Source organism: Acanthopagrus latus, chromosome 6, assembly GCF_904848185.1.
Source record: "Acanthopagrus latus isolate v.2019 chromosome 6, fAcaLat1.1, whole genome shotgun sequence".
Taxonomy (NCBI): Eukaryota; Metazoa; Chordata; class Actinopteri; order Spariformes; family Sparidae; genus Acanthopagrus; species Acanthopagrus latus.
The window spans coordinates 11,066,457-11,078,892 of record NC_051044.1 but is presented as its reverse complement, the minus strand read 5'-3'; the positions used below and the strand labels follow the sequence as shown (position 1 = coordinate 11,078,892).

Below are 12,436 nucleotides of genomic sequence, written 5' to 3'. Positions count from 1 at the left end.
ATAAAATATACATTGTTATTGTTACTACTACCAACAACTGTGCTTAAAAAAACACAGGCCTGGTGCAATCAAACTAGGCTCAATTCTGCACGTTTGCACAGACAGAACAGGTCTAGTCAGGCAAACGTGCAAACACCTGTGTGCATGCTGTCTTTATTGTTTTGTGTTTATAAATGCTCGGTCTGCTGATATTAGGTATTCATTAAAAAGCTTTTCATTCTTAGATAGAGGGTGCCTCTGGGACCTAAACACAAAGCTGCAGATTTTCCACAAGGTGGAGCTCTGAGCAGTAATCTTTTTCTTTGCATTCAACATTAACCCTAAACACAGAGACGAACAGACTTTTTCACCTGCTTCACATAAGAGCCATAAAGTCAACCAGAAGTGTGTTTTGAGTGTATATTTTCTCCAATCAAACTAATTAAAGTTGGACCTCTGATGCCCAACTATACAAGATGTTATTATTATTATTATTATTATTATTATTATTATTATTATTATTATTATTATTATTATTTTCCTCATTATGTTTAAACCCTCACAGGAAATGGAGATGCCTTTACTGTCACTGTGTAACATCAAGAGGAGCTCTTGTCTTCAGCCTGTGTCCAGTCTCTCTCTCTCTCTCTCTCCACTAATGCAACGTCCTTACAGGGAGGAGCAGGGAGGGGAGGGGGACTGCTCTGACCTATCATGGTGCATTTAGGGCTGCTCGTAAACATGGAGTAATGGAGTCAGTACATGCCAGCTTTATAACCCTGAGTTCAGTGGTGGAAGAAAAATTTAGTGTGCAGTGAAAGGTCATCAGTATTCAAAACCAAATCTGCTGAAAATATGAAAAGTAATGTACATGTAGTGGCCCATTTCATAGTGTTGCATATATTATAGGATTATCAGAATCAGAATCAGAGTCAGAATGTCCTTTATTTGTCCCGTAAATGAGGAAATGTTTTCATCATATAATCCCTGATGCAATAACATGCGCATCTTTAATCTGCAAAAAACTCCAAACTCCAAACAGGCACTGGTGTCCAAAATCAAGTCTAGATAAAGATCTAGCAGGAGCTCCATCATAAAGACTGAAATCTATTTAATTTCAGTGCCTCGACCAGCCACATTCTGTGCTACCTCCAGATGCAAACACTAATCAATCATACAACATTTTCAATTTAGAGAGGAAACATCCAGATCAAACAGCAAAATAAGGTATTCAGGGTTTAATATTATACAGAAATGCCTGTATAAGTCTGGAGGTTTTTGCAGTTTATAGTTATATACAAGCTTTCAAATTACCTCGGCAAACTGCAATAAAAAATAGGCTGGTGGTGGAGTTAAATGTACAATATTTATACTCAAAGCAAGTCATAGAAAAGATGTCATTCTACACAGCCGCAGCTCCGATTGCCATTTTTCCTACGCACATGAAAGGCACCGCCCCCCTCGTCCCGGTTGAACGGCGTCACAGCCGCGATGTGTCATTTCGACGGATAAATTACCGATCGACAAAGCCGTCCCGTCTCCAGTGCTGTTCCCGAGGCTGGATGATGTCTGAGAAGCACCGTTAGTCCTCTCGTTTGTCTTCACCGATGAAAACAGCTCCTCTGTGAAATCTCACCTCGCTTGGTTTTGAATCGGGATGGGGATGATCTTTCCAACGGGCAACATGTCTCTCATCGCGCTGACTTTGGCGCTGCTCACCGTCGTCCTCAGCTCCTCTCCGGGTAAGATCATGGCTGCTAGCCGCTAGCTAACGGTATAACGGTCCGAGGCGTGCAGCCCTGTCTGTGCCTGCCTGCCTCCCTGCCTGCCTGCATGGCCGCTGTCTGTCTCATCTCTCCGCAGCCACCGTGAGCTCATGCTGATGTTTACGTGTGATCCCGTAACCTCGATGTTAATTTCAGGCCTGGATAACTCTCCCTAAACCGGTCACTGCTCAGCGCCAGACCGCATTTAGCCTCCATTAGTTCAGTCGTCTGTGAACTAGTCCTCCTGTTTTTTATGTAGCTGTTTGTTTTGGAAAAGACAAATATTTTAGTAGTTGTATTATTATTTAAATAGGAAAGACGGGTTTTTTAGCTAATATTTTCAAAGGTGCAATATGTAAGAATTTGAGCTGAAACCTAAGAAAACAACACTTAAAAAAAAAAAGAAGAAAAAAAAATAGCTCTGAGCATGCTAACCAGCTAGTCCTGACCCGTCCTAGTCTAGGTCGGCTTGTAGTGTGAACTAAAGGACTACCCTGGTCCTATGAACACCAGTCCAGTCCGGACTTCTAGCTGCACGGCTAACTGACCTAACTAGCTAACAACTGCTATAGTATAGCAGCAGTTAGCGGTTACATCCGCGATATGCTGCCCCCTATAGAGCCCTGCAGTTTGTAGTCCTAAGACCTGGAAATCAGTTAGCATTTTTCTGGTTCAGTCGACAGTCAACAAACAAACAAAAAAGGTTTTCAGTTATATGCCTGAAATAAGGTCTGTGGTTACCTCAGGCTTAAGATATTTTCATGTTTTGTGCTACGACTTCATGTAATGTCCTACAATTAAATTATAAAGCATTTAGGTGACTTTAAAATTGGCGGTTGCTAACAGGTCGCTAAATGAGACTGCAGAGGTTGTCACCAACACAGAGACTCATCTGCTCACCAGTCCTACTGTACAGGCTGACTTTAGTTACAAACTATTCCAGCTCTAATTTAACGACTTGCAGTTTTATCAATTTACGGAAAACTTGCATTGCAGTTGTGTAGTAAGACGCTTCATGGTGGTGGCGTTTAAGTCATGCGACCGCTCTGTATTCTGTTTATAGCCTGATGTTAATTTTTGACTTCTAGCGATTTCATTTCCGCCTGAAAATCTCAAATGTGGTGTTCAGATTTGAGAATTATCTTGTCGAACAAAATGTGTCCGAATCATAATCTTATTTCCGGCGATATTCAAAAATCCCATAGGCTTTGGGATTAGTGAATCGGGTCGACGCTAACTTCCGGGTTAGCCTACTGAAACTCGTCTTCTCCATTTGCTATGAATTCAACAGGCGGCCAAGTCTTACATATTGCACCTTTTAGCATTAACTCACCAATAGTGTTAGCTTTTCTCTACCATCTATTTTAGTTTTCAACTAACGTTACTATTTATTTATTATTTTTTCTACAAGGTACTAGCTATTGTGTTGGAAAATAAATACATTTTTGACTTGACAGCTCACGCTGTGATTTCAAGCCTTAGTTTTACAGATCAATCAAACTTTATTCGTAGAGAGTATTTATTTATTTTTTTTTTTTTACAGGTTATGCCATATAAGCCATATACTCTATATCATATTGGATTTTGCCAGCATTAAGTACAAGGCAATATGTAATATGTATGCTTTTATTTAACTGTACTCCAACAAGATAAGAGGCAACACGGAGACAAACAATACTACACAATAATAGTTTTTCTGATAACAAATGGCAGCGTATGTGTTCTCTGTTCAGCACTCAAAGGTCATCTCAAATTATTCTAAACCACTTCAGGAGCCAAGTCTGTATAGATCTTGGCTGAACACTCTACTGCAGACATCCTCTAATGGACTTTCCATCAGTTTAATATGCTTGGAAAAATATCCCTCGGCTCATCGATGAAAAGCAGCTCACCGAGAAAAAATGTGTCTTTTAATTTACATACGCTGTCCAGTGAGATCATGTAGTCAAACAAACGGTTTCTGTCAGGGCTCTCTCAGACTGCGTTGTAAAACTCACTGTTACCTTTTAGCAGCCGGCGCACATGTGGCTGTAATTATAGTGACTTTAATTCTCTGCTGTGGAAAACATAATTATACCAGCAGTCCTTGCAACTTAATTTAAGACTTACTGTGCATTTATTGTGATGAAAGATTGTGTGTTTCTTAGCTGGGATATGAAACTTTGTCTATCCTGAGAGACCGCAGAGCTAAAACATCACAGATCTGTCTGTTATTTCATCAGTTTTGTTTTCATTTCTAGCTTTTGCAAAGATCAAATCATATGCACACGTCTATTCAAGGCGGGGAAATGTATTTTCAAGATTAAAGATTTACTTCTTTTATCCCCAGGGAACTTTGCCTTGGACAAAACGGCTGCCACGTAAAAGATGTGTTCTGAACGTACATGCAATAAATAACAGAAAGAAAGTGCATCTCACAGACAACGGCAGACATAAATAGGCCAATTTCAAGTACATGCAGCGCCGCCTGCACATACACACACCATAATGTCACCTGTCTCACTGGCTCGTCTTCTGTCCTCCACTCTGCAGACTGTAGTCCTGCATCATTTTGTTCTTCCTCTCCTGCTTTTCAAGGTCCACCTAATAATGATTGCTGCTCAACACACAACAAACAACAGACCTGTAACACTGCACATCTGAGTGTTATTTCTCCAATTTTTTTTTTAATTCATTCAAAGTTAATCATATGCACACTTGTCAATTAAATTGGGTTCTCAACTGTGAGAATTATGCTGCTTTGCCTGGTCATATCATAGTAAATCAATTATTTGGGGTTTTTAGGCTGTTGATATTATACTGGACAGGCATTTATTTGACTGTTTTCTGGCGTTTTTAAACCAAAAAACAAGTCGATAAATAGGAAAAAAGTCCAGAATTAATGACTTATTTTAGACCTTTAAATCTCCTGGGTAACATACTTGAGCCCTAATCAGTTTGCAACCTCAACCACAGGGAACCGCTGAATAATGCATCATGACCGTGTTTGGCCTGGAACTGGAAAGATGTAAAGAAAGAAGAGCTACATGTTCAACATACATATTTATTTTATCCTGAAGGCAAAACAAAGCAGTAAATCACCTTGAAAATGTGTCATAAAACAGAGACAGAAAGCACGTCTGTAAAGCTGAGATCGTATGAAGAGAACGAGCTCCGACTGACCTGCTGCTTCCTCCTTCTTTCCCTCTCTGCTCCCTTCTGTTCTTTACCTTTTTTGATCATCTACCCTGTAGAGTCGGCGGGCCTAACACTTTGTGTTGCGTTTGTTTTGCAGTCAGTGGGAACGAGGACTGTCTGTGGTACGTGGACAAAAACGGCACCTGGCACAACGGCTTCGACTGCCCTCTCATCACATTCTGCTGTGGGAACTGCCACCGGCGCTACTGCTGCCTGGACGCCTTCAAGATGATCACAGAGAGGGAGCAGAAACGCTGCATGCTCTTCCAGTTCAGGTGGGGAATGACGGCTGCAGCAGCAGGGATTTAATTTAATGACCTATTTATTCATTTGCTCAACACCAAGAGCCGGTGTTTGTGTTCACGATTCAAAGCTATCACCGCGGGATCGCATGTCCTTCATTTCCTGTAGGCAGACAGAACACTGTAACATCTTGCTTAAGGAAAGTCTGCACAAATATCCCTTTCGCTGCAAGATGTGTCTTGAAATACCCATGAAAACGAGATAAGGATTGAAATAAATTATTTAATACAAAAACTGCGTTTGAAGTGGAGGAATTTTATGCGATAAATTTGTCAGATAGCTGCGTTAGTAGCAGTTGCATTATGTAAGTTAACAGGGATCACCGAATGGTATTTGGATTAGTGCTGACTGAAAAAAAAAATGTAAGATTAAGAAAGTATTTTCAAGATTGCCTTATTTGTCCCCTAGTGAAATTTGTCTTGGACATAAAGCCTGTCATGTACAAATATATACAAAAAAATAACAGACACAAAATGCATCACACAGAGAAATGCAGACAAAAGTGGGTCAAATTCAAGTACATGCAGCGCTGCCTTAGCATATATCTTCTGTAAAGCGATAGCAGGTTGGTGCAGACATGTGCTATACCTGCAACACCGGCCCTTATTTCACACCCTCGTTATGTCCTGAGTGGAAGAGATGCACTAAGAGTGCGTCAAAAAAGTTTTTACACCTACTCTGGTATCTTTTCCTGTATCTTAAAGGGTGGGTCCATTATATTTTTTGTGCTTTTGAGGTTTTTATATTAATATGAAGCTTCACAGCATTGTCTCTTGTCTAGTCAAATCCATCCATTTTCCGTGAAAATGCTTTATTCCCAAGCCCTTCTGAAGCCTTTCTCCCACGTGATGTAGGTGTCTGGATGCTTACGTTGGCTAGACATCAGCCACCCACATATAAGATTGTGTCAGTGTGGCAACCGAGAGCTTGGCTAAATCTGTGTACGATTTGCTCAGTAAAAGCTTGCTGTAAAACTGGATTTAAAAGACATCATGCCCATTGTATGAACATGTCCAGAAAATAGTTGTCCGCCGTCACCCTGCACTCTATCTGAAGTTTAGACACTCTTAAACTGTCCACATGTCCCATCGGCTACATTTGACTTAATGACCCCGCTTTGGTCCCCACAGTGTAATATGTTCACATTAGTCGTTCTGTTACATCAGCTATCTGTGCTATCTGCGGTGTTTAGTCCCCTGCGGGAGATCCTGATAGTGCTGGACTAAGCAAGCTCGCACCCAAGAGACTGCGACAACAAAAGCAACATGGCAATAATCCTCCTTGGCGCTGGAAACCATCCATCACCATCCAGTCGCGAGCAGACAACCTGCAGCTTATTAAGCCCAATGGGAGATCAGATCAGTGGGTGGTGGAGGCAGAGCTGAAATGGAGGGCTTTGTTTTCTTCGCTGAGACTCGAAGGTGATGGAATCTGTCAGAGAGACAGAGAGATGCAGAGTGTTTGTCATTAACTCGAATGTGATTTCAGGGTCAGTGTGTTTTGAATGGCGTGTCTGAATCAGAAACCTCACATCACTTCCATCTGTGCTTTAATCCTCGCCAAAGTGAGTCATAACGAGCGCGATAGAGTGGTAGGAACAATGCCAGGCTACGTGATGAAAATAAGAGGAGTTCTTTGTAACGTGTTCTTTCTCTCATCTCAGCCCCACAACTTTGGCTGGCATCGCCTCCTCCATCCTCCTGTTCGTGGCCGTCATTGCCACCATGGTCTGCTGCTTCATGTGCTCCTGCTGTTATCTGTACCAGAGAAGGCAGCAGAGGGGCAGGACGCCTTACGATGGTGAGAGCTCTACTCTTTATGGCCACGCTTGAGCAGAAATTCCACATGGTTGTAGGTTTCCCTTCACAGCAGTCTGTACATTTTTGACCATCAGCCCAGCAGATCCCCATGGCCAGCTACCCAGTGGAGCCCATGTACGATGCTTACGGTAAACCACTGGGACCCACCGAGTATCCACACCCAGGTTATCCAATGGCGCCTCAGTACCCCGGCATGCCCCCACAGTACCCGATGATGCAGCCCGGACCTTATCCGCCACACCTGATGGATCCTGCATACAGCCAGGGTAAGAGTGGCATTATTGATCACCAATTTGAAAAGCTATTTCTTTTACAAAATATTGCAAAAAAAACCCTACAATATACACAGTACAAGCTGTTGGAAAGTAAATTGGCTTGATTGATGTAGTATTATCAACTGAATATGACACAAACCCTGCTGGAGCCAAAAGGATAAAGGCAAATTGTGCCTCCTGTGTTTATTGCCCTGCCTAACAACAGAGAGTGAGTTAATAATATGTTGATTTTCGGGTCCTACCGGGCAAATTGCCATGAAATCTATTGAGGATATTTTTGAACTCATGTATAGAAATCCACTTAGACCGGTAATCTAATGAAATGCATTGCTTTGCTCTTGATTTATTCAAGCTGTTCGAAACATGAAAGGAGTTGCCATAGCAATTTGCTTTCCTGCACCCTTTTTTTTCGTGAAGCCTACTTAACCTGCTGTTCAAATGAATTGCTTTGGACTACATCTAAAGGTATTACTCTTTGGTGTTATTTTTTTTTTGTGTAATGAGGTTAACCAAAGCCTCGTGTAAGCTTACACACAATACCAACAACAAAAACCACATTTATTATGATAATAACAATACTCAAGAAAGAAAAGAGTATTGGTATCACTGTCAGTATCAGCAGATATCCCAATTCAGTATTTGGACAAAGTGGATGTCTTCTAAGAGGCAGCTTGTCATGAAATTCACTCATGCTTCCCAGAGGGGGAACGCTTTCTAACTAGACAGTTTTCTTGCGCAACCACCAGTTGACTAGGCTGCACTGGGAGTGTGAATCTTTGGTGTCCAGTTTGATTCGGAATCTATTTTTTTACGTTACAAACCAATTGTTCTATTGAATGTATATTAAAGGGGTCTCTTGCTTGAATTTTTGACATTTGTGAATCACTTCTGAATTGTAGGACTCCAAAAGGCTTATTTAGGCTCCCTTTACATACATAATTAGATACTTCTGTTTCGACACGACATGCTCAGAGTCCACTTCTCCACTTTTCCTTTGCCGCTGTCCAACTCATATTAAATTCCTGCCCAGTCTCCTCCCAGCTGTTCTGTAGTTACTGTTTGTCTCTGTGCCTGCACAGAGTAACATCATATAGATGTTTAAAACTTCTCACCGAATTGCATAGAAGTTCATCCATTTTTAAAACTTCTTTCTACTGTACTGTTGTTGTGTCTCGCTTAAACTTTTGGCAACACCCCTGACAACTACTATCAGAAATATATGGTCAAAATGAATGCACAGTTTGGACAGAAGGCTCCCTCCCGTATGCACATCTAGCACTGGGCATAAATGAGCCATGATGTTTTGACCAAGACGTGCTTTGCGGCTGCCTGCAGCAACAAGTCTCTCGTGTGATCATGGGACTCAAGGAAGGTCATTTGTTTCACAGACCTTTTTCAGAGGATCAATCCCACGGAATTCTTTGATTTGTTTATTTGTTTTTGGTAATCATAGAACTTCATGATGATTTGTCTTAATTTCATGTTTCACCTGCTTGTCTTTCAGCCCCTCCACCGTACTCTCCACCTCAGTATCCTGGTCACTGATGGGCTCGTCTGCACACAACACAAACACACACACAGACACACACACACATGCACACACACACAGAGTGAGAAACGGCAGCAACGGAGAGAAATGACTGTTTGGAAAGGAGAAGGCAGCAACAATCTCTCACACACTCAGACAGACACACAGACACACACACACGCTCAAATAAACACTACAGCTTGACTAGCAGTGGTTTGCCTGTGAAAGAGAACAGGAGGCACTTTAAGGGGGTTTTTGTTTTGTTTGTTTGTTTCTTTGCAACATTGTCCTATTTTTCTGGGGTATTTACATGAGTCTGCAACCTGATGCCTGATTGCTCCCAGCGGGTTTCACAGAGGGCGCCACACCATCCCTAAAGTGAGTGGGGTATTCGGCCAACTTCTCCGCTCCGTGCTGCCACTTCTGCTCAGACACACTCACCTCACTGACAGGGTGTCACCTGGTCACCTGAAGACGGGGGCGCTCCCTGGTCATTTATTAAAGGAGGGGGGAGAAAATGGTTTACTTCCTCGCTTTTGTTAAATTCGATTAAATTGTTAACTGCCTGTGGCTACATTCCAGGTCATCGATCTGCATTCTCCAAATATGATTAACAATGGGTTTTTCTTTTCTAGGATGTGGTTTCGGGTTAAAGGTGAAAAAACAAATTGCATGTTTGATTAAAAAGGTGACGTGTGTGTGTGTGGCTCAAAGGCAGTGCGACGCTGTCTTAAATTTGTTCCAATGGCCTCATGGATTATATGGCACTCCCTAACTCTGTGTAAGAAGCCTTTAGTCACCTGCTAGCTTCAACTCTGTCTCTTCTTTTCCATGTCTGACTTGACTAATTTACTCCACGGTAGTATATTAGATGTACCATTGTAATGTAACATCTGAACATCAGCATGCTACCCCCAGTCAAAGTTATCTGTCCTCTCATGCTTCTTTTGTGGTTTTCAAATGAATTCGTAATGAGTCTTTAGATTAATCCCATAACGGCAGGTGTGCCGCTTTACAGTGAAGTACATGTTAACTGTTTATTTCTCTTGTAACATATCAGGTCAGGGGAGTTGCAGGTCACGCTGCTCGATATAAACAGAAATGTCCCGCCTTACAATAATTAACCGTGATGGGGAAAAAAAAAAAGAGATTAACTATTTAAATACATATTTTGTAAATCTGTTCTTCTTCTGCTGAATATTTTATGATATTGTAACAAGTTATTTTAAAACATAATGTATTGTTATTGTAACATAAGATATGGCGTTTTAGCATCTTTCCATGACGTATTTATTACTATTATTAAGGTTACCTATTACTGTGAATGGGTTCTCACCTTCTGGACAAGCTACGAAGCCAAAAATAACTACTGTGGGAAAAAATGGGTTTTGTTGACCGATAGTTTGACATTTTGGGGGGAAAAATGCTAATGTGCTGTCTTGCCTCAAGTTAGGATGAGGATATGAAAACCAATCTCATGTCTGTTTGGTAAGTTTGTATGTTTGCTAAGCTAGCTGTTAGCTTGAGGTTAAGCTGGTTAGCTTAATTCAGCAACCAACAAAGATGGACTGGAAACTGCTAGCCTGAATCCTGGGGCAACAATTAAACTATTTTACAACTATTATATCTTGTTTCTTTAATCCAAGTGTTAAAAACACTTTTTGCCATTTTCTGCGAGGTTGTGTGGTGGAAGGATTTCTTAGCTAAGAGCGGTCGCCAGTCAAAGCTATATGAAAAGTCTAGCACATAACAATATAACAATGTGAAATGGCAAATGTTCATTTTTACATTTGTGTACATTTATGTGTTAATAACAGTGCATAAGTGGATTTTGTCACTTTTTTTTGGCAGGCTAGCTGTTTCCCCCTGTTTCCAGTCTTTGTGCTAAGCTAAGCCAACTAGCTGTGGCTGGTCCACTTAGCAATATGTGGGTGGCATCAGTCCTCTCCTCTGGCATTCAAGAAAGCAGATAATCTATGCTGGGTGTGTTTCCTAAATTGTCAAACTATTCCTTTTAAATTTACACGTACAGGTCTGGGCTCCAGTGAGGTCAGGGTCTGTAGCCTGTAATTACTCTGTAATGTGCCCCTTGTAAAATGTATGAACTGTAAAACATGACGTCTCAAGCATGTGTTGTACAGTTAGCTGTCAGACTACTGGGTGACGCCTGGTTTATTTTATGTAGAGGTTATTTATCTCAAACTAATGGCAGTGTGTCGCTGCCAAGCCAGAAAAAAGAAGGAAAGAAGAAAAGATCAGAATCTAGTTATAACAATATAAGATTTCAGGTTATGATCTGAATTATTTTCTTTATAACAAGATTAATTGCGCATCGTTATAACATTAAACATTTCAAGTTTAATAGTATATTCTTAGAACATACTTGTTCTTATAATACTAAAAATGTTGTTATAACGTGAATACATAGTTTATCTCAAACTTACGGCGGTGTATTGTGGCCAAGCCAGAAAAAGGTTGTTAATAAATGTATTTATTAATTAATGACTGACTTATAACTGGAATCATTCACTTCATAACAGGATAATAGTAAAATGTTATAACAAGAAAAATGTTTTATTACAATAACATGAGCATATCTTGTTGTAAGGTGAAAACACTTTTAATAATTAATCTTAAAATTATGGCAGCATACTACTGCCAAGCCGGAATTGAAAAATTGATAAACATCGTGTTATAAGGTTATAAAGTTGAATGACATGAATAATATATTATTATAACGTCAGAATTTCTTATTATATCTTGATATATTTGAGATTATAATACGATCAATCGTTTATAGTTATTGCGTAGTCATTTTTCTTTTTTCTGACGTGGCAGCAATGCACACTAGGAACACAGTTGTCATGCTGATCAGTAAACTTTTCCTTGAGACTGAGACCTCACTGCTGTATCCTGTCTCGCTGCAGTGAACCAGACAGGACCTGTTAGTTTACAGCATAAATTGTTTCCTCCGACGGCGACGTCCTTCTGTACAGCTTTGTTGAGCCTCTGTAAAGCACAAAGAGAACACTGGACTTTTCTTTGTAAGATGCTTTCATATGTAGTTTGACATAACAGTTGCTCAATGATGTTTTTCCTGTTTTATTTGTGCTTCTAAACCAACTCCATGAGTGTGTTTTAATAATGAAACTGACGTCAGTTGGCAAAAATAACTTGTCTAGGTGGCTTTTTGTCTGTCGTCATATGGATGGTATGACATTGTAATATAAAGTGAGTGAGAAGTTTTTATTTCTATTAACATAAAATTTAACTTTGGAATGTAAAATACAACTGTCTCCCGTGTCCTCTTTGTTTCCAAGAGATGTGATTATAGAGGAAAAAGTGTCTCAGTGAGTGTTTACAGCACTTCCACCACTAGATGTCCATATTAACCTACAAACACTGTTAAACATCATCACAGGCAACACTGCCATCAACCAATCATTTGCATATTTGCGCTCAAATATGCACAAGAATGTATTGTATAATTTGCAGTGCAACCGTGAGATAAGTATATTTTACATTTTATATTCTGTCAATGATGGGATGCAGCTAAATACATGTATTCAAGTAATGTAGTTAATTGTT

The 12,436-nt window shown here is 40.4% G+C and overlaps 1 protein-coding gene across 1 annotated transcript; it reads left to right on the top strand.

Moving 5' to 3' along the window:
• The first annotated feature begins 1,378 nt into the window (after positions 1–1,378).
• On the top strand, positions 1,379–12,136 carry shisa4 (shisa family member 4). Its single transcript, XM_037102153.1, has 5 exons — positions 1,379–1,721; positions 5,020–5,197; positions 6,889–7,025; positions 7,120–7,311; positions 8,825–12,136. Exons 1-5 carry the CDS (start codon positions 1,637–1,639, stop codon positions 8,863–8,865), a joined length of 633 nt encoding a protein of 210 aa, XP_036958048.1. The 5' UTR covers positions 1,379–1,636; the 3' UTR covers positions 8,866–12,136.
• The last annotated feature ends 300 nt before the right edge of the window (positions 12,137–12,436 follow it).